The sequence below is a fragment of the Rhinoraja longicauda genome, chromosome 10, assembly GCF_053455715.1.
Source record: "Rhinoraja longicauda isolate Sanriku21f chromosome 10, sRhiLon1.1, whole genome shotgun sequence".
NCBI classification, from domain to species: Eukaryota; Metazoa; Chordata; class Chondrichthyes; order Rajiformes; family Arhynchobatidae; genus Rhinoraja; species Rhinoraja longicauda.
The window spans coordinates 61,975,771-61,999,128 of NC_135962.1; the positions used below are offsets into that span (position 1 = coordinate 61,975,771).

The 23,358-nt window shown below is 47.2% G+C and overlaps 1 protein-coding gene across 3 annotated transcripts in view; it reads left to right on the forward strand.

Moving 5' to 3' along the window:
- The first annotated feature begins 13,197 nt into the window (after positions 1 to 13,197).
- The window catches only part of syne3 (spectrin repeat containing, nuclear envelope family member 3), a 73,674-nt gene continuing 63,513 nt past the window's right edge, over positions 13,198 to 23,358 (forward strand). For 2 of the 3 annotated variants that reach the window (XM_078406997.1, XM_078406999.1), the window contains exons 1-2: positions 13,198 to 13,283; positions 14,043 to 14,203. In XM_078406997.1, coding sequence (XP_078263123.1) covers positions 14,057 to 14,203 — 147 coding nt within the window. In that variant the 5' untranslated portion in view covers positions 13,198 to 13,283; positions 14,043 to 14,056. Of the gene's footprint in view, positions 13,284 to 13,353; positions 13,383 to 14,042; positions 14,204 to 23,358 lie in introns of those variants that run through there. The other variant, XM_078406998.1, reaches the window with a different exon arrangement.

Consider the following 23,358-nt stretch of genomic DNA (forward strand, 5'->3'; position numbering starts at 1 on the left):
GCTTTGTCAACTTGTAACATGAATTTAAAAATACCTGGACTGAAAGACAAAAACAAAATTCCCGTGTAACCTCCAATTTTTCCAAAGTACAAGGCCAATTTATTTCATAGTGTGCCATTTGCTCGTTCCATTATACCTGCAGCTTGTGGATGATGTACGCAGTGGAACTGCTGGCAGATATTTAACTGTTCGCACATTTCCTCATTAACTTTGGCTGCAAAATAGGGTCCATTGTCCAAAATGCTCAATGTACACAGTAGTCCAAACCTCGGCACTATTTGTGTCTCAATGCAAGGAGTATACGTAATAAGGTGGATGAATTAAATGTGGAGATAGTTATTAATGATTATGATATAGTTGGGATTACGGAGACATGGCTCCAGGGTGACCAAGGCTGGGAGCTCAACATCCAAGGATATTCTATATTCAGGCGGGATAGACAGAAAGGAAAAGGAGGTGGGGTAGCGTTACTGGTTAGAGAGGAGATTAAAGCAGTGGAAAGGAAGGACATTAGCTTGGAGGAAGTGGAATCGATATGGGTAGAGCTACGAAACACTAAGGGGCAGAAAACGCTAGTGGGAGTTGTGTACAGGCCACCTAACAGCAGTAGGGAGGTTGGGGATGGCATCAAGCAGGAAATTAGAAATGCATGCACTAAAGGCGCAGCAGTTATAATGGGTGACTTCAATCTACATATAGATTGGGTGAACCAAACTGGCAGGGGTGCTGATGTAGAGGATTTCTTGGAATGTTTGAGAGATGGTTTTCTAAACCAACATGTCGAGGAACCAACGAGAGAACAGGCCATTCTAGACTGGGTATTGAGTAATGAGGAAGGGTTAGTTAGCAGTGTTGTTGTGCGAGGTCCCTTGGGCAAGAGTGATCATAATATGGTAGAGTTCTTCATTAGGATGGAGAGTGACAAAGTCGATACAGAAACAAGTGTTCTGAACTTAAAGAAAGGTAACTTTGAGGGTATGAGGCGTGAATTGTCCAAGATAGACTGGCGATTGATGCTGAAAGGGTTGACGGTGGACATGCAATGGAAGGCATTTAAAGGTCGCATGGATGAACTACAACAAGTGTTCATCCCAGTTTGGCAAAAGAACAAACCAGGAAAGGTAGTGCATCCGTGGCTAACAAGGGAAATCAAGGATAGTATTAAAACAAAAGATGAAGCATACAGATTAGCCAGAAAAAGTAGCATACCAGAAGACTGGGAGAAATTCAGAGTCCAGCAGAGGAGGACAAAGGGCTTAATTAGGAAAGGGAAAATAGATTATGAGGGAAAACTGGCAAGGAACATAAAAACAGACTGCAAAAGCTTTTATAGATATGTCAGGAAAAGATTAGTTAAGGCAAATGTAGGTCCCTTGCAGTCGGAAACAGGTGAATTGATCATAGGGAACAAGGAGATGACAGACCAATTGAACAAATACTTTGGTTCTGTCTTCACTAAGGAAGACATAAACCGTCTGCCGGAAATAGCGGGGGACCGGGGGTCAAATGAGATGGAGGAACTGAGGGAAATCCAGGTTAGTCGGGAAGTGGTGTTAGGTAAATTAAATGGATTAAAGGCAGACAAATCCCCAGGGCCAGATAGGCTGCATCCCAGAGTGCTTAAGGAAGTAGCCTCAGAAATAGTGGATGCATTAGTGATAATTTTTCAAAACTCTTTAGATTCTGGAGTAGTTCCTGAGGACTGGAGGGTAGCTAATGTAACCCCACTTTTTAAAAAGGGAGGGAGAGAGAAAACGGGGAATTATAGACCAGTTAGCCTAACATCGGTAGTGGGGAAAATGCTAGAGTCAGTTATTAAAGATGTGATAGCATTACATTTGGAAAGTGGTGATATCATCGGACAAAGTCAGCATGGATTTACCAAAGGCAAATCATGTCTGACGAATCTTATAGAATTTTTCGAGGATGTAACTAGTAGAGTGGATAAGGGAGAACCAGTCGATGTGTTATATCTGGACTTTCAGAAGGCCTTCGACAAGGTCCCACATAGGAGATTGGTGTACAAACTTAAAGCACACGGTATTGAGGGTTCAGTGTTGAGGTGGATAGAAAATTGGTTGGCGGACAGGAAGCAAAGAGTAGGAATAAACGGGTCCTTTTCGGAATGGCAGGCAGTGACTAGTGGGGTACCGCAAGGCTCAGTGCTGGGACCCCAGTTATTTACAGTGTATATTAATGATTTGGACGAGGGAATTGAATGCAACATCTCTAAGTTTGCGGATGACACGAAGCTGGGTGGCAGTGTTAGCTGCGAGGAGGATGCTAGGAGGCTGCAGAGTGACTTGGATAGATTAGGCGAGTGGGCAAATGCATGGCAGATGCAATATAATGTGGATAAATGTGAGGTTATCCACTTTGGCGGCAAGAACAGGAAAGCAGAGTATTACCTGAATGGTGACCGATTGGGAGAAGGGGAGATGCAACGGGACCTGGGTGTCATGGTGCACCAGTCATTGAAAGCAAGCATGCAGGTGCAGCAGGCAGTGAAGAAAGCGAACGGTATGTTGGCATTCATAGCAAGAGGATTTGAGTTTAGGAGCAGGGAGGTTCTGCTGCAGTTGTACAGGGCCTTGGTGAGACCGCACCTGGAGTATTGTGTGCAGTTTTGGTCTCCTAACCTGTGGAAAGACGTTCTTGCCTTAGAGGGAGTACAGAGAAGGTTCACCAGATTGATCCCTGGGATGGCGGGACTTACATATGAGGAAAGACTGGATAGACTGGGCTTGTACTCGCTGGAATTTAGAAGACTGAGGGGGGATCTTATAGAAACATATAAAATTCTTAAGGGGTTGGAGAGGCTAGATGCGGGAAGATTGTTCCCCATGTTGGGGGAGTCCAGAACCAGGGGTCACAGCTTAAGGATAAGGGGGAAGTCTTTTAGGACCGAGATGAGAAAACATTTCTTCACACAGAGAGTGGTGAGTCTGTGGAATTCTCTGCCACAGAAGGTAGTTGAGGCCAGTTCATTGGCTATATTTAAGAGGGAGTTAGATGTGGCCCTTTATTCTAAGGGGATCAGGGGGTATGGAGAGAAGGCAGGTACAGGCTACTGAGCTGAATGATCAGCCATGATCATATTGAATGGCGGTGCAGGCTCGAAGGGCCGAATGGCCTACTCCTGCACCTATTTTCTATGTTTCTATGTTTCTATCATACAGTGGGTGTAATTCGAATTTAACTCCGTTTGATCCTGCATTACCCTTTCCAGTTCTTTTTCTACCTCTTCATTCTGTCTCCAAGTCATTACATCAGATGACCATCCTGAAAATTGCGTTTCTTGTAATCCTCTATCCCAAGCATTACATAGTTTTATTCCTTCTCCCATCAATCCTCCTACTGTCTGTATCTTATTTTGTAGGGTCTCTATATCGAAGGAATTTAACGTTCCTATTGCAGTTCCAACACCTCCATTGTACTTTCAGCAACGTTACATTCACTCTGCTTCCTGGATTCATATTCTATCCTGACGGTCAAATTTAACACATTCGGGGATCTAACCATTGGGGTACAAGTTGTATACATTCGCCTTAAATGTCCTACATTGGATTTTTCCTGGTCTCGTACTGACCAAATTATTACTAGGGGGTGCCTTCCTTCTATCTGGGTAGCATTGGTACACGCCAACCAATCATCTTTCTTCAGAATGTAAGTGCTGCTACTTGTCCCCCAGCGGATCCAGCCCTTTCTGCTCCATTCCCTTAACGCAGTTTGATTACTCAACCATGCGGTTCCATCTCCTCTTTCACAAGTCATGCTTACATTCCATTTAGTGGTCAAATTGACCTTCCCTTGGTTATGTGTAATAACCATTAGTTGTCTTTTTGCTGCATACCCTCCGCACCCCTCAGGGCATTGTACTTCATACTTCTCTACTGCGCATGCTGTGTTGGCTGGACATGTAAAGCTCTCCTGCGTTCTACTGCAAGAGTCCCTTCTCCAGTCTATTCTTCCCCTCATCTCTTCTCGTAGAGACGACTGATGTAACCCTCGTTCGTCTAGACCGACCCTGATATGGCTGCTGCTTCTTACATGAAAAACTAAATTCATCTGTCAGGCATTGGAAATTAAACTGGCACAAAGTGTGTCCGCAGGGTACGACCCAATAGGCTTGGTCTCTCAATTGTTTAGCTCTGGTCTTATTAAACCATCCTGAGCAGGGTCCTATTCTTTCTGCCTTCCAGGGTATTGTGCCATTGCCTCCTCTGCATATCATCTGATCGTCTCTACATAAATGTCATGGAGTAAATATAGATTGACCACAATCCCATATAGATCTTGAGTGCATTTCCCCTAATAGTGGGAGTAACAATAGCAAAATGAACATTATTTTACAATGCTAAACATTATATAGTTTGAGATTTCAGACTGGATGTCAAAGTCCTATCGAGACCTTCGGCTTCAATTCATCGGCTAAACACATCAACAATAACTAAGCAATACTTATAACTATGCACACGTGGCAATTCAATAAAATCAATTTGTAAACCCCAATGTATTTTGGGGTGATACCATGTAGCATTTATTACATCCAACATTCCCCTCTTACCAGCATAGGTAAGAGAGTGCACATAATGCAACAAAACAGGTAAAAGCGCGTTAGGGACACAAACTTTGCCAGAGGCAGTAACCCAAAGCGAGTCAGATTCACGAGGGGAACACCCATCCTGGCTCCACTGGTGTCTCTCAGCCTCGGGGGCGTCCCCCTGAAGCTGGCAGAATTCCGAAACACTGGGCATAGCAGTAGTTGCAGAAAACTGCTGTTGTTCACCTGAAGAAACTAAAATGGTAGGGGTCAGGGCCTCTGTGCTTGCCAATGTGTCAGCCAATGCATTCCCGAAAGAAATGGGATCCTTGGCAGATGTATGTGAATTACATTTAATGACAGCCAAGGTTTTCGGGAGTGCTAAACCCGCTAGTAGATTTCGGACAAACAGGGCATTTTTAATAGGAGTGCCTGCTGCAGTCAAAAAGCCCCTGTACTGCCACAGGTTACCAAAATCATGTGCAACCCCAAAAGCATATCGTGAGTCGGTATAAATATTAGCACGTTGGTCAACGCAAAGGTGGCAGGCCCGCGTGAGGGCAAATAATTCAGCCTGCTGGGCAGAATGAGGTGTACTGAAAGAGGCGAGGGTAGGCAGTATCCTCAATCTCTAGCGCCGATCGTGCGGATTCTTGTTCGTGGCGCAACTTAACCCTTTGTCTGGGACCTATCCATATTCCCTGATGCTGTCTCATAATCGGGGGGTTGTCCCGAGTATCCTGGCGGGGAGGGTAGAACCGGTGGCTCTGCCTGTGGGGCTGTGGGGATTGGACGTGTCCAGGGTTCCTCGTCACCCTCGGATTCCTGATTACCTAATAAAGCCGCTATAGACTCCAGTGGTTCGGATTCTGACTTTTGTTGTTATTGTGCGGGATATATCCCTTTGGTACCGGTTTTAAATTCTCCTCGAGCTCGGGTAGTACGGGCAAGTTTTAGATCATACACCTTACATTCCGCTTGCAAAATATCGCATGTTTTCGGTATTCCCAACCTATCACACACTGATATCCCTCTACTACTTGCATTTTCCCTCCAACTTCGCTCCCTCGACTCCTGATGGCGCTTCCCCCTCTTTCCATTCTTTAATCCTCTTTTTCCATTTCTTCACCGCTTCTCGCTCCCACATTAATTGTTCCACCGCTTATATCCATAGCCTGACCCATTCCTGGCCTGACAACCAATCACTATATCACGTTATGAAATTACTCTTAAATTTACCCAGACCACAGACTCATGCGATAAAGACTCTTACCTCAATATCCAAAAAACACATGTGTTGTACCGGGGCACGCCATCACTCTTATCCAAAGTCTGTCCCATATGTCTGACATCCAATTACCCAAAATTATGTTATCAATAAATTTTACCAAACGATCAATTTACCCAGACCAAAACAATGTCAACAAGAGTGACCGCCCCTTACCTTCCCGATACGTATCCTTATCCTTGCCCTTGTCCTTATCCTTATCGGTTCGTCTGTGAATCTCAGTTGAACACGAAATCAACCCCAAACGAGGGACTTCAGTGTCTGAAAGACGTCAACGTCCGGGGTCTCGAACAACGGTTGAGAAGTGCACTCTGTCCCCTTCGGACGTGTTTCAGTCACCGCTGCCTCTTAGTCGTTCGTGGTTGACGGTGCCAAAGAGATCCTGCCGACTACGCCAAATGTTGTAGTTCGTGCCCGATGAACAGAATAGTCAGACAACCAAAATCATTTAACCTCTTTATTCTACTCACCCAGGTAGGAGAGAGCCTAGCTACTGAAGAGTTCAGAAACGCTCAGGCAGCTAGTGTAGCCTCTCTCTCCGAAAGCTAGCATTTACACACCTTTTATACCCTAAATACATGTGCCAGTATTTTTCCATCACTGCCTTATATGGCAAATTTACAATGCCCTATAAATCATTATGTGTCTTTCGGGACCTCCGTGTCCATCGTGACCTCTTCTTTCTTGGGAACAAAGGGTAGTCCATATGGCAATATGTTCTTCTTAACATTTCAAAGCTTTGAGGCCAGTTGCTGATATCAGAGGATACGATCAGCCATAAACCGCGCTTCCATGCTGACAACAGGATGCCCCAGGAATAATCCGAGCTGGAGCTTTTACACTCCTGCAATAAAACCCACATTGCTGCATTCGTAATGTTAGCCCTTACATCATCTCCAGGGACCTTAAATGGGGGGCCACCATCGACTCCACAGTCAAAAAGGCCCAACAGACGATGTACTTCCTGCGGCAACTGAAGAAACACAATCTGCCACAGGCAATGATGGTCCAATTCTATACTGCTATCATTGAGTCTGCCCTCACCTTCTCCATCATGGTCTGGTTTGGCTCAGCCACCAAGCACGACATCCGGAGGCTGCAACGGATCGTTCGCTCAGCTGAGAAGGTTGTTGGCTGCAACCTTCCCCCCATGGATGAACTGTACACTGCAAGGGCCAGGAAGCGAGCGGGCAAGATCATCTCTGACCCCTCTCACCCTGGCCACAAACTCTTCGAAGCACTTCCCTCTGGAAGGCGACTCCGGACTGTCAAAGCAGCCACAGCCAGACATAAAAACAGCTTTTTTCCACGAGTGATAGTTCTACTCAATAACCAAAGTCTGTAGTCTCTTTTTAGCTCTGGTTTATTTTCACCCACATGTTTAGACCGTAATGGTGTATCCATATTGTTTTGATGTGTTTATGCTTTATTCTTAATTGCTAACTGTATGTTTGTGTTGTCATTTGTGAGCGGAGCACCAAGGCACATTCCTTGTATATGCATACTTGGCCAATAAACTTATTCATTCATTCATCACAAGATTAGAAATTGTTCAACCAGAGCTGAACACACTTCTCGGCATCTGCATACAAAGGCTTCTTGTGCGTAGTGGTGGAAAGATTAATGGAAACAGGGACGTGAACTGAACACTCTTTTCTTGACCCCTCTTCACAAGTGGGACTGCAGCATTTCGAGGTAGTATCACCTAATGGAGAGCTGTTAAGAATGGTTGGGAGGAAGTGGAATCCACGTCATTGGGAGCCAGTTGGTTTGTAGTAGGCGTCGGTCGATGGTTTGTAGTAGGCATCGGTCGATTGTCTGTCCCCTATGATGTGTGAGAGACAGTACTTGCCAGATACCTGGAGAGTATTCTGAGGGATAGGATATACAGGCATTTGGATGGGCAGGGGTTGATTAGGGATAGTCAGCATGGTTTTGTACTTTGGCCTTCATCAGTCAGAGTATTGAGCATTGAAGTTGGGAGGTCATGTTGTAGTTGTATAAGACGTTGGTGAGACCGCAGTCCACCGGGTGGCGCCGTCATTGGGAAACATGTTCCCAATGTTGGGGGAGTCCAGAACAAGGGGCCACAGTTTAAGAATAAAGGGTAGGCCATTTAGAACGGAGATGAGGAAGAACTTTTTCAGTCAGAGAGTGGTGAAGGTGTGGAATTCTCTGCCTCAGAAGGCAGTGGAGGCCAGTTCGTTGGATGCTTTCAAGAGAGAGCTGGATAGAGCTCTTAAGGATAGCGGAGTGAGGGGGTATGGGGAGAAGGCAGAAACGGGGTACTGATTGAGAGTGATCAGCCATGATCGCATTGAATGGCGGTGCTGGCTCGAAGGGCTGAATGGCCTACTCCTGCACCTATTGTCTATTGTCTATTGTCAGCAATGGCAGCCTCGCCAACAGTCTGTCTGTCTTTTCTCTTTTTTGTTATTTTTAGTATGTTTTAAAAAGTTTATGTTAATGTTCTCTTATGTTTGTTTTATGTGGGGTGGGGGAAGGGTTTGGGGGAAACTTTTTTTCAATCTCTTACCTTGCTAGAGATACGATTGTTTTCCGGATCGTATCTCCAGTCACTCTGCGGTCAAACACCATGGAGCTGGCGGCCTTGCTCAAGACTGACTTTGAGCCCTGCCGCGGGGCTGTGGACTTAGCATCGGAGCCTGCGATCCTTTGCCTGGGATCGACGCTCCAACTGCGGCCTGTGGATTTCAACATCAAGGATCTCGCAGTCTCGGGTAGAGACCGATGTCGGGAAGCTCCAAAGTCGCAGGAGATTTGACCAGCCCCAACTCGGGAGTTCGATCACCCAGCGCGGGGAGCTGAAATCCCCCCGATGCGGGAGGTTAATCACCCCGACGCGGAGTGTCCAACCGCCGGCTACTGGAGCCAAGATCGTCCCGTCAACGGAAGGCTCGAGGCCGTTGACCGCAGGAGAACAAAGAAGGGAAGAACATTGAACATTTTTTTCTCCTTTCATCACAGTGCGGAATGTGGATGAGTCACTGTGGTGGATGTTTATGTTAAAATATATTTTGTGTGTTTTGCTTTTTATTGGTTTGACTGGCAAATCAAATTCCTCATTTGTTGCAAAACATACTTGTCTAATAAAGAATGATTATGATTCAGAATATTGTGTTCAGTTCTGGACACCATGTTATAGGAAAGACATTGTCAAGCTTGAAAGGGTTCAGAAAAGATTTAGGAGGATGTTGCCAGGACTAGAGGGTGTGAGCTATAGGAAGAGGTTGAGTAGGCTGGGTCTCTATTCCATGGAGCGCAGGAGGATAAGGGGTGATCGTATAGAGGTGTATAACATCATGAGAGGAATAGACCGGGTAGATGCTCTGAGTCTCTTGCCCCAGAGTAGGGGCATCGAGGACCAGAGGACATAGGTTCAAGGTGAAGGGGAAAAGATTTGATAGGAATCTGAGCGGTAGCTTTTTCACACAAAGGGTGGTGGGTGTATGGAACAAGCTGCCAGAGGACGTAGTTGAGGCTGGGACTATCCCATCGTTTAAGAAACAGTTAAACAGGTACATGGATAGGACAGATTTGGAGGGATATGGATCAGGCGCAGGCAAGTGGGACCAGTGTAGCTGGGACATTGTTGGCCAGTGTGGGCGAGTTGGGCTTGAAGGGTCTGTTTCCACACTGTATCGCTCTGTCTCTGTGACTCTATACTACATGGCGGGACATGTCCTGCTGCTCCCCCTCTCATCCATCCTCATACCCCCAATCCTAACCCCCGTCCCCCTCAGTACTTGAAGCAGGGCCCCAACCAGAAACACCACCTATCCATGTTCTCCACAGATGCTGCCCGACCTGCTGAATTACTCCAGCACTTTGTGTCTGTTTTTGCAAACCAGTGCCTGCAGTTCCCGGCAAAGATAATAGAGCGGAGCAAGATGGACAACTCTGTTGAAATCGCCTATACTGGTGTAGTACGCAAAGCAGCGGAGCATCCGCCATTTTAGTAGGCAAAACCTGCCGTTCACTATGCCTCTCGCAGTGTCAAGTCAAGTCAATTTTATTTGTATAGCACATTTAAAAACAACCCACGTTGACCAAAGTGCTGTACATCTGATTAGGTCCCAATGGGAAAAAAAAAATGAAACATACAGTAGCACGCAAACAGTTCACAGCGCCTCCTCAATGAGCCTCAAACGCTAGGGAGTAGAAATAGGTTTTGAGCCTGGACTTAAAGGAGTCGATGGAGGGGGCAGTTCTGATGGGGAGAGGGATGCTGTTCCACAGTCTAGGAGCTGCAACCGCAAAAGCGCGGTCACCCCTGAGCTTAAGCCTAGACCGCGGGATAGTGAGTAACCCCAAATCGGCCGACCTGACGGACCTGGAGTTAGAGAGGGGGGTTAGAAGATTTTTGATGTGGGGGGGGAGTGTCCATTTAGGGCTTTATACGTGAATAGGAGGAGCTTGAAGTTGATTCTGTACCGTACAGGGAGCCAGTGGAGAGAGGCCAGAATCGGGGTGATGCGGTCCCTTTTACGGGTACCCGTCAGGAGTCTCGCTGCGGCGTTTTGGACCAGTTGCAGGCGGGACAGGGAAGATTGGCTGATCCCAGTGTATAGGGAGTTGCAGTAGTCTAGGCGGGAGGAAATGAAAACGTGAATGATTTTTTCTGTGTCGTCGAATTGGAGGAAAGGTTTGATTTTAGCTATGGTTCGAAGTTGGAAGAAACTGGCTTTTACCACAGCGTTGACTTGCTTATCAAATTTTAATGCAGAGTCAAATATCATGCCGAAGTTTTTGACATGCGGTTTGACTAGGCAGGATAGACTTCCAAGACTGCCTGTTATCAATTTGATGGAGTCGGGGGGGGGCCGAATAGGATGACCTCAGACTTGCTCTCATTTAATTGGAGGAAGTTCTGTGCCATCCAACATTTTATGTCCTCAAGGCAGTGTGAGAGGCTGTTTAAATTTGACTGTAATTTGAGTGTAATCAGTGTTGTGGGGGAACAGCAGAAAATATCATCTATCAACACATTTTTTTGTTATTTTTATTTTTAAATGTTTTCCCCCTGCTTCATTTCTCTGATTTTATTATTTCTTACTGTTTCTGCCCATTTCCCTTCCATCCCTCATCCCCAGCCCCCTCTTTTGTGCAGTTTCCCTTGTAATGCTCAAACACACACTGCACAAATTTAACTTATTTTATATATATATATATATTTGTGTGCGTGTGTTTGTTGTGAGAGGCAAGATAGAGATAAATAGATCTCAAAGTTCCTTCTCATGGATCAGAAGCAACTTTGATTTAAACAACGCTCTATTTCTCTCTTCATCTTATTTTTCACATGATGTACATTAACCATAAAGGCAATTCGAACTTTATGGTTTATGTATATGCATTTATCATATATATATATATATATATATATATATATATATACACACACACACCCACACATATATATCTCTAGTCTCTTTCTTGTGATTTCCTCTAATTACGTTTAGCAACCTTTAATCTATCTGTCTGTCTGTCTCTATATATACCATGTGCTTAGTACCATGTGCTGAGAAGTGTGTGCATGACATATACATATATATATATCAGTCATGCACACACTTCTCAGCACATGGTTCTCCTGATCATGATCACTGTTCTCTCACATACATTTCACTAGGGCCTACCCATACACATTCGCAATCAGTGACATCAAACTTATTTCCAAAAATCCTAATGATGTAAATAAAATAACTGAACACGTGTCAAGATAATTTTTCATTCTTTTCATTCTATGTCAGTGTAATAAAATGTAATGCATACACACCCACACTGATACAGAAGTGCTAGCTTCAGACATGAATAATGTACATTGCTACCATAGTTTAGTTTTGAATTTAACATATAATTGAGGGGGTCGGTGGAATATAGTGCTAACCCTCACTTTTGTGAAAAATGAGTTACATGCATTAACACAATCCTTACCCAATCCTCTACAACCTGTAAAAAATTAATATTTCAATTCAACCAATAAGTGGGTCAAATAACATAGGCACCTTCTTGTTTTATTGTTGTGATTTATGAAATTTTAAAATGTGAATATCTCAATAGTTAATAGACAATAGGTGCGGGAGTAGGCCATTCGGCCCTTCGGGCCAGCACCGCCATTCAATGTGATCATGGCTGATCATTCACAATCAGTACCCCGTTCTTGCCCTCTCCCTATACCTTGCCTTAACCTATTGAACCTATGCTGCACTCCCTCAATAGCAAGAATGTCCTTCCTCAAATTTGGAGACCAAAACTGCACAGTACTCCAGGTGCGGTCTCACTAGGGCCCTGTACAACTGCGGAAGGACCTCTTTGCTCCTATATGCAAGTCCTCTTGTCATATTTTTTGTGAATAAATCGATTTGTACCAGCATCTGCAGTTATTTTCTTATACCTCTTGTCATAAAGGCCAACATGCCATTAGCTTTCTTCACTACCTGCTATACCTGCATGCTGACTTTAAGTGACTGATGAACAAGGACACCCAGATCTCTTTGTACTTCCCCATTTCCTAACTTGACACCATTCAGACAATAATCTGCCTTCCTGTTCTTACCACTCAAGTGAATAAGTTCACATCTATCCTCCAGTGCCATAGTGAGGCCCACCGCAAATTGGAGGAACAGCAGCTCATATTTCGCCTGGGCAGTTTGCGGCCCAGCGGTATGAACATTGACTTCTCCAACTTTAGATAGTTCCTCTGTCCCTCTCTTCCCCTTCCCAGATCTCCCTCTATCTTCCTGTCTCCACCTATATCCTTCCTTTGTCCCCCCCTGACATCAGTCTGAAGAAGGGTCTCGACCCGATACGTCACCCATTCCTTCTCTCCTGAGATGCTGCCTGACCTGCTGAGTTACTCCAGCATTTTGTGAAGAAATAAAAGAAATAGTTATAAATGTCAACTATCAATTTATCCAAGAAGTTGAACAAAAATAATTGTTTGCAAACATTTCAAATATGAAGAAATACGAAATGAACACTGCCCAGTCGAGCACACAGAATCTGCCTACTAAAATGGCGCTGAAGTTTACCCATGCCCTGCTCCGGTTTTCAGATAGATGCTGCCTGACCTGCTGAGTTCCTCCAGCATTTTGTGAAGAAATATTCAGATAGAATCGTATGGTCTTTCTTGCTCCTCTAGTATCTTTGATTCCGGGCATCTCTACATCGGGTGGGGACCGCGCGATGACGCTCCACGCCGGGTGGAAGGAAAGGACGCTGTGACGCTGCACGCCGGGCGGGGAGCGCGCTGTGACGCCTCACGCTGGGCGGAGAGCGCGCGGTGACGCCTCACGCTGGGCGGAGAGCGGACGGGGAGCGCGCGGTGACGCCTCACGCTGGGCGGAGAGCGCGCGATGACGCCTCACGCTGGGCGGAGGGAGATGACGCGGTAACGGGCCGCGGCTGTAGGATGACCGGGACGCTGACTGAGTGAGGCCGGGGGAGTGAGGCCGGGGGAGGGGGGCAGCGACGTGAGGTTGCCCGGCATCAGAGAATGGCGGGGAGAGGAGGCGCCGGCTACTCCCGAAGGTCGCCCCGCCCACTCGCCTTCGGGCCGCCTCCCGGCCCAACCCGGGATGGAGCGGGAAACGTTGGGCCGTCAATGCAGCAGGGGAGAGGAGGGGGTGACGGGGGGAGGAGGGAGATGAGGAGGGGGTGACGGGGGGAGGAGGGGGTGACGGGGGGAGGAGGGGGTGACGGGGGGGCAGCAGCTGAGCTGGGGTTTGGGGACGTTGTGGACTTGGGATGTGATTGTGGGGAGTGAAGGGGGTGAGGCAGACTGTGGATTTGAACGCCCAGTATTGTATTCTGCTTAGGTTGAAGCCTGATGCAGGCCCTTGTGTTGTCCCCAGGTGTGGGGGCTGCCCCCAGGTGTGGGGGCTGTCCCCAGGTGTGGGGGCTGTCCCCAGGTGTGGGGGCTGTCCCCAGGTGTGGGGGCTGTCCCCAGGTGTGGGGGCTGTCCCCAGGACCACCTTGCTCCTCTGGCGTATGCTGCTCCATGATCGTTCTGAAGGTTAGCACATTGGCAGTCCGTTGCTGTTTTTAGTACAGAGTACATGGAAGCAGCTCTTTATTTCTCCTCTGGATATTGCAAGCTGCCCCAGGATGTGAGCCACTTACTGCAATCCCTCCTCTCCCCCCTCTGAGTGTGTGTGCTATTTTTTAAGCCTGATGTGCCTCTCTCGACAGTTCCCATCGCTGAAATGGTTGTGCAGGGAGCAGAGGAGGACTTTGAAACTTGCTTCACAAATGCTCAGTCCTGGATGAAAATAATCCAGGAACGTTTGCAAGTCACAGACAATGTTGAAGGATCAAAGGAAGCTCTGGAAGCCAGGCTGAAGGAGACTGAGGTGAGGAGGAGCTTCCCCTGGGATCTGTGTTCCATGATTGTGTCCAGCGTATACCAAATCTAAGAAGTAATTTCTAATATTTGAACTAGTGTTTATTCTTCGAGTTCTGCTTGCTGGGGCTAAGAATCACAATGCACCAACTTTGCATAGGTGGCACAATCATTTGTGAAGGTATCACAAAATGCTGGAGTTACTTAGCAGGTCAGGCAGCATCTCAGGAGAGAAGGAATGGGTGACGTTTCGGGTCGAGACTCTTCTTCAGACTGAAGAAGGGTCTCGACCTGAAACGCACCCATTCCTTCTCTCCTGAGATGCTGCCTGACTTGCTGAGTTACTCCAGCATTTTGTGATACCTTCGATTTGTACCAGCATCTACAGTTATTTTCCTACAATCATTTGTGAAGATCAGTGTTGATGTTGTTCAGGATGCAGGTGATGGCGGGACCTTGAACAATAGTGTGCTATGACAAACCTTGACTGTGAGCAGCATACCCAGACACATGGTTTAATCAAAGTGATCATTTCATGGAAATTAGGCATATTGCATGAATCTTCATTTATAAGACATAAAAATCCTGTCACTCTCTGATCACTCAATGACGTAGACATTTTTTCCACAATCACGGGACTATCAGTGTTTGTTTGATGGGATGTGTCCCATGATTTGGGACCCTGGTCATCTGTCATGGCCAGATGATTCACAGCCTATGTAGATTCTGTCACAATTGTCTACTGTCTTTAGGGGATGTTGAAGCAGTTCTTTCTCAGAATTACACACAACAGAAATGGGCTGTTTGGCCCAACTCATTAGTGCTAACCAAGCTGGTCAATTTTCCTGTGTTTGTCCATTTCCCTCCAAACCTTCCCTATTAATGAAACTAACCAAATGGCTTTTAAATGGATATTTTTATGGCAGAGATTATTTAGATTCTTGATTAGTGTGGGTGCCAGGGGTGTTGGAGATAAGGCAGAAGAATGGGGTTAGGAGGGAGAGATAGATTAGCCATGATTGAATGTGTCGACGATGAACCGAATGGCCTAATTCTGCTCCTATCACTTAAGTACATAAAATATCGTTATACACCTTCATCACCATCTTGTCTACCTGTCTCACCACCTTTGACAAACTTTGTACCCTGAAGTTTCTCTGCTCCAATGCACTGCCATTTACTGTGTAATTCCTGGTTTATCATACCAAAATCAATTACTTTGTTCTTGTCTGAGTTAAATTGCAGTTACCATTGCTTGACCTAATTTTCCAGCAGATCTAGATCTGGTAACTTTGGATGGATGCCTTCACTGTCCACCACACCACATTTTGTTTGTCATCTACAAATTTACTAACCATGCTACTGTGATGTATACATGCAACAATATGGTAAAGCTGCTATGCGATGTATACATGCAAACAATATGCAGCTGCAAAAATACACAGAGAGTTAAAATGGCGATCTTGCGTCCAGACCTGTGATGTTTTGGTCTCCCACTCAATGCGTGCTTTAGAGAAAGATACTGAGTAAAACGTATCATTAATTGGCGACGAGGATAAACTTGTTTTGAAGTTTCGCTTGGTGACTTGTTGTTGTGGCTACAATGGCTATTTTTGGCTCAATAGGGGAATTTAATGTTGCACAGGGCGACTGGGTGCAGTACGCCGAGCGCATTGAACAATACTTCCTAGCCAACGACATTACAGATGCAGGAAAGAAGAGGGCTATCTTGCTTTCCGTGTGTGGAGGACCAACGTACAGAGTCATCTCGAGTTTACTTGCGCCACAGACACCTGGGCAAGTTGAATATTCTGAGATTGTGTCAACAGTCACGAATCACAAGGTCCCGAAACCGTCAGTCATCGTCCAGCGTTACAAATTCAACTCTCGTCATCGTCAGCCGGGTGAGTCAGTTGCTGATTATGTGGCCGAGTTACGTCACCTCGCTGAACATTGTGCGTATGGTTCGACGCTCAATGAAATGTTACGTGATCGTTTGGTGTGTGGGATTGATGATGACCGCATTCAGCGTCGATTATTGTCGGAAGCCACGCTGGATTTCGACAAGGCACTCGGTATCGCCACCGCTATGGAGACGGCAGACCGCAACACGGCTGATCTCCGTGACGGGAAACAAAAGCCAAACCAAGCAATAAACAAAATCACGAAATCAAGGGGGCCTCACAGTGGTCAGTCCAAGTGGGGAACCATAAGAGGATCTTTGTGTTATCGCTGTGGTGGCTCTCCCCACGCTAACCCGAACGACTGTCCAGCAAAACAGATGGATTCTTTTAACTGCGGTAAAAAAAGGGCATTTCTCACTGGTGTGCAAGTCGAGTGGGAAAAATGCTCAGCGAGGAAGAAAAAAAACTGCAGAAAAAGCAGTCAGCTGGAAAAACGGATAAAATCCACCAACTGACCGAGGAAGGTGATGTGTATGGTCTTTATCATACTAACAGTGAGAAGAAGAAAGTTACTCCTTTCACTGTGGACATGTGTGTGGGGGGAAAGACTATCCCCATGCAAATCGACACCGGAGCTGGAGTTACGCTTATCAGTGAAGAGATGTGGAAGGACCAGTGGGGAAAAGGTGAAAGGTTACGCCTTCGCGATAGCACCTTGGTTCTCCGTACCTACACTGGAGAGAAAGTGGAATTGTTGGGAGAATGTTCAGTGCCTGTCTCTCACAACCAGCAAACAGCGACGCTCAAGCTGCTGGTAGCGAAGGGGGCGGGACCAATCCTACTTGGCCGTGAGTGGTTGAAAGTTCTGCGACAACTGGCAGGAGGTGAACCAGGTCAACGTGAACGACCGCCTGCAGAGCCTCCTCTCCAAATACAGTGACCTCTTCAAAGCGGAACTCGGGACGCTCAAGGGCTTAGAAGTCGACATCTACATCGACCCGGCCGTACCATCTAAATTCATGAAGGCTCGACCAGTGCCGCTGGCCCGTCGCGATCGCGTTGATCGCGAATTAGATCGCCTACAGGAGGGGAAAAATCATAGAACCCATTCAACACTCAAAATGGGCGGCACCGATTGTCTCCATTGACAAGGCAGACGGTAGCGTGAGAATCTGCGGAGACTACAGGTTAACGGTGAATACAGCAGCTCGATCTGATACGTATCCGATACCTCGGATTGATGAGTTGTTTACGAAGCTGGTGAAGGGGAAGCAGTTCACCAAACATACCAGCAGTTGGTTTTGTCGTCCAGATCCCGTGAACTGGTGACGATAAAACCAACTGCTGGTAAGCGTGCGACAGGTCAAGTTTGGTGAACAGGCACAGCTTTACCATATTGTTGCATGTATACATCGCATAGCAGCTTTACCATATTGTTGCATGTATACATCACATATCTCCCCCCTTAGAATTGTGATACTTTTTTTTAAATCATAATGATCTTTATACATTATGTTGCCAAAGTATTTTTCTATAACAAAACCCCAATTTAAGTAAGTCCAAAAACATGCATCATTTTGTATCTATTTACAATCCAAATCAAAGTTTACATAACCAATTTTTCGTGCGTTTACATTGTCCTTATAACCAAATCTGTATAATCAAGTCCGTTGTCCAAATCCGTAGTAATCCGGTCGCTTTCTATTTCGCTTTGGGTACTGCTTACGCCCTGAATTGGTTTCTTCGTTGCGCTCTGATGTTGCGTCCTCGACGGTGTCATCGTGGTTGCTTTCGTCGACGTTTTCAGTTGCAATGCTTCTTTCGTGTTTGCTTTCGTTTAAGTTTTCCTGTGCAACGCTTCTTTCATTGACATCTTCATCGCACACTGTGGGCGTACCCCTGTCGAAATCTATCGAATCTCCCGTTTCGTTGGTTGTGGGAGAGTCGATTTCACGTTTCAGAATCTGGTCTGCGTGACGTTTCCAGATTTCTACCCCGTTGACGTGAACCTCGACCTGGTACGAGACAGGACCTAGCTTCTTTACGATGTGTCCTGGTACCCATTTCTCCCCTCTAGCACTAGCACGCTCTCTCCCTCCTCAAATTCTCGAGCTGGGAGGGAATCGTGGTGCAACTTTTGCAAGAATTGTTTGTCCCCAATGGTCGCTCTTTCATCTGGCACTGCGATGCTGAAACGCGTGCGAATTTTCCTTTTCATCAGCATTTCAGCCGGCGTTTGCGTTGTAGTAGTTTGCGGCGTTGAACGATACGAGATGAGGAATCGAGCGACACGCGTTTGCAGTGGTCCCAACATCTTGCGGAGTGCTGCCTTCACCGTCTGCACGGCGCGTTCTGCGAGACCATTGGTTGCTGGATGGTATGGCGCACTTTTGACATGACGAATGCCATTCGCTTTAATGAACTTTGCGAACTTTTCACTAGTGAAACATGGGCCATTGTCAGAAACCAGTGTATGCTGAAGGCCATGTGTCGCGAACACGAAGCGAAGCTTGTCCATAGTGACGTCACTGGTTGATTCACTTGTGATATGCACTTCAATCCATTTTGAATATGCGTCGATGAGAACAAGCAACATCTTTCCCTGTACCGGGCCGGCATAATCGATATGAACTCGCGACCACGGTTGGCTAGGATGCTCCCATGAATGCAATGGTGCTTTGGGCGGATCCCGCTGATGCATTTGGCATTGTGAACATGCTCGGACTTTGTGCTCTAAGTCCTTATCGATTCCAGGCCACCACACACAACCTCTAGCAATCGCTTTCATTTTCACAATACCCGGATGGGCATCATGCACTTCCTCGATCATTTGCGAGCGACATTGGGGTGGTAGTACAACACGACTACCCCAGAGAAGACAACCCACGTGAACGCTCAGCTCCACTTTGCGACTGAAGCAGGGCTTGAAATCATCATTTGGTGGTTTGTCTGGCCACCCGCTCATGATGTATTCCCGAACACGAGACAGAATCGGATCCCTCTGTGTCATGGTGCGAACACGCGACGGAGTGATGGGCGATTTCTCCAACCCGCTCATCAGAAGGACGATTTCTCCTGGTATTTGCGCTTGCGATACCGTCGCTCTTCGTGGGAGTCGGCTAAGCGCGTCTGCGTTGGTGTTGGCTGAGCCCGGTTTGTACGCGATGTCGTAATCGTACGCTGCCAGTGTTAGCGACCAGCGAATCACTCGCGGCGAAGCCATTAGCGGAATGGCCTTGTCGTTACTGAACAACCCAAGAAGCGGCTTGTGGTCGGTGTTGATTACGAATCGTTGTCCGTACAAGTATGTGTGGAACTTCTTGACGCCGTAGACTATGGCTGGACCCTCCTTATCCAGCTGCGAGTAGTTGCGTTCAGCGTTATTCAGACTGCGTGAAGCGTAGCCTATTGGCATTTCCGTGCCATCTTCCATGACGTGCGACAGCACTGCCCCTACTCCGTAAGGACTGGCGTCACAGGAGAAAACCAGCGGCTTGTTGCTGTCGTAGTGCGTCAGAACTTTGGACGATTTCAGGCTTTGCTTAGCTTGTGCGAACGCCTTCCGCTGAGCTGGTCCCCAGTGCCATCGAACTGTTTTGCGCAGCAGTTGATGAAGCGGTTCGAGCATGGTTGATAGATTAGGCAGAAATTTGCCGTAATAGTTCAGCATCCCAAGGAACGCCTTCAGTTCTTTGCGTTCTTCGGTTGAGCCAGCTCATCGATGGCTTTGACTCGTTCACCCACTGGTTGCAGCCCTTCAGCGTCACCTTATGGCCCAGGTATTGGACTTCATTGACGAGAAAGGCGCATTTTTCTCGTTTCAGTCGTAGGCCTGCATCTTGGAGCCTGCGGAGGACTTGTTCGAGGTTGTCGAGGTGTTCTTCCTCGGAACTACCTGTGACGAGCAGATCGTCCAGATACACCACAACCCCAGAAATCCCCGCCAAAAGATTGTCCATCGTACGCTGAAATACAGCCGGTGCTGTTGAAATGCCAAACGGCATTCTGGTGTATTGGAATAACCCACGATGGGTATTTATCTACAAATTTACTAACCATGCTACGACATTCTCATCCATAGCAAACAACAGTGGACCCAGCACTGTTTCCTATCCCACACAACTGGCCATAGGCCTCCAATCTGAAAAGCAACAGACCAACCCCTTGATGCTCTCTGGCCAAGTTTGTATTCTAGCTTACCTTGGGTTCCATATGATTTAACCTTCTGGACCGGCCGACACATGGGATTTGTTAAGGTCTAGGTCAACAAGATCGATTCCCCTGTTCTCGTCAATCATCTTGGTCATCTCTTCAAAAGAACCTCTCAAATGTATGAGACCCAATTTCCCACTCTCAAAGCCATGCTGACTATCCTAAATCAGTCAGTATAAGAAAATGTCAGTTCCATGACATTAACCGCCTCAAATTCTCCACTCCCCTGACTCACTCTAACCTCTCCCCTCCTGAACGTGCAGCCCTCCACTCACTCCGCAACAACCCGGACTTTATCATCAAACCCGCTGACAAGGGAGGAGCTGTGGTAGTCAGCCGTGCTGACCTCTACCGGACAGAGGCCAGACGACAACTCTCAGACACCTCTTCCTACCTATCCCTGGACCAGGACCCCACCGACAAACACCAGACCTTCATCATCAGCACCATCACGGACCTCACCATCTCCAGCGATCTACCCCACAATGCCTCCAAACTCATAGTTTCCCAGCCCCGAACGGCCCGATTCTACATCCTACCCAAAATCTACAGACTGTCTCAGCAGACCCATTGTCTCTGCCTGCTCATGTCCCACCGAACTTATTTCCACCTACCTCGACTCCATCCTATCCCCCCTGGTTAAATCCCTCCTCACCTACGTCCAAGACACCTCACACACTCTCCATCTCCTCGATAACTTCCGGTTCCCAGGCCCCCACTCCCTCATCTTTACCATGGATGTCCAGTCACTCTACACTTCCATCCCCCACAACGATGGTCTGGAAGCCCTCCGTTTCTTCCTCGACCGTAGAACCAGCCAATCCCCATCTACCAACACTCTCCTCCGCCTAGCAGAGCTGGTTCTTAACCTCAACAACTTCTCCTTTGACTCCTCCCACTTCCTCCAAACCAGAGGCGTAGCTATGGGCACTTGCATGGGCCCTAGCTACGCCTGCCTCTTTGTCGGGTATGTCGAACAATCCCTGTTCCGGGCGTACACCGGCCCCATCCCCGAACTCTACCTCTGCTACATCGACGATTGCATTGGTGCTACCTCTTGTACCCATGCGGAACTCACTGACTTCATACACTTCACCTCCAAATTTCCATCCTGCCCTTAAATATACCTGGACTATCTCCGACATCTCCCTCCCGTTTCTGGACCTCACCATCTCCATCACAGGAGACAGACTAGTGACGGGCATTTACTATAAACTTACTGACTCACACAGCTATCTGGACTACACTTCTTCCCACCCGGTCCCCTGCAAAAAGTCTATCCCCTACTCCCAATTCCTCCGTCTACGCCGCATCTGCGCCCGGGATGAGGTGTTTCACACGAGGGCTTCGGAGATGTCCTCGTTCTTCAGGAAACGGGGCTTCTCCTCCTCCATTATAGATGAGGCTCTCACTAGGGTCTCTTCTACATCCTGCAACTCCGCTCTTGCTCCCACTCCCCCCACTCGCAACAAGGACAGAATCCCCCTCGTTCTCACCTTCCACCCCACCAGCCAGCAGATCCAACAAATTATCCGCCAACATTTCCATCACCTACAACGTGACCCCACCACTGGCCATATCTTCCCATCCCCTCCCCTCTCTGCGTTCCGCAGAGACCATTCCCTCTGCAACTCCCTGGTCCACTTGTCCCTTCCTACCCAAACCACCCCAACCCCAGGCACTTTCCCCTGCAACCGCACGAGATGCAACACTTGTCCCTTTACCTCCCCCCTCAACTCCATCCAAGGGCCCAAACAGTCTTTCCAGGTGAGACAAAGGTTCACCTGCACCTCCTCCAACCTCATCTATTGCATCCGCTACTCTAGATGCCAACTTATTTACATCGGCGAAACCAAGCGCAGGCTCGGCGATCGCTTCGCTGAACACCTGCGCTCGGTACGCATTAACCAAACTGATCTCCCGGTGGCCGAGCACTTCATCTCCCCCTCCCATTCCCAGTCTGACCTTTCTGTCATGGGCCTCCTCCAGTGCCATAGTGAGGCCCACCGGAAATTGGAGGAGCAGCACCTCATATTTTGCCTAGGCAGTTTGCAGCCCCTTGGTATGAACATCGACTTCTCCAACTTTAGATAGTTCCTCTGTCCCTCCCTTCCCCTCCTCCTTCCCAGATCTCCCTCTATCTTCCTGTCTCCACCTACATCCTTCCTTTGTCCCGCCCCCCCTGACATCAGTCTGAGGAAGGGTCTCAACCCGAAACGTCACCCATTCCTTCTCTCCCGAGATGCTGCCTGACCTGCTGAGTTACTCCAGCACTTTGTGAATAAATACCTTCGATTTGTACCAGCATCTACAGTTATTTTCTTATAGTATAAGAAAATAACTGCAGATGCTGGTACAAATCCTTTCCTTTCCAAATGCAGATAAATCCTGTCTCTTAGAATCTTCTCCAGTAACTGACACCACCACTGGTGTCAGACTTATTGGCCTATAATTCTGCAACTTGTCCTTGCAGCCCTTCAATAAAGGTACAACATTAGCCCCATCCAGTCTTCAAGTATCTCAGCCATGGCTAAGGAAATAGTGTAAATTGGTCCATGATAGATGATTGGCAATATTAACACCAAGGAACTTGATGCTCACAAATACTTCCACACCATTGATGCTGTTTGGAGTATGTACTGATATGCATGGAAAGGAGAGATATGGATCATTTGCACGCAGAGGAGATTATTATCTGGTTTATCAGACGGAAAAGAGGAGATTAAGGCAGATACAAGTATCTAAATAGTGTCTGATTAGGAAAATGTGGAGGTGCAACGAGACCTGGGTGTTCTTGTGTAACAGTCACTGAAAGTAAGCATGCAGGTACAGCAGGCAGTGAAGAAAGCTAATGGCATGTTGGCCTTCATAATGAGAGGATTTGAGTATAGGAGCAAGGAGATCCTACTGCAGTTGTACAGGACCCTGGTGAGACCGCACCTGGAGTATTGTGTGCAATTTTGGTCTTCTAATTTGAGGAAGAACATTCTTGCTATTGAGGGAGTGCAGCGTAGGTTCACCAGGTTAATTCCCGGAATGGCAGGACTGA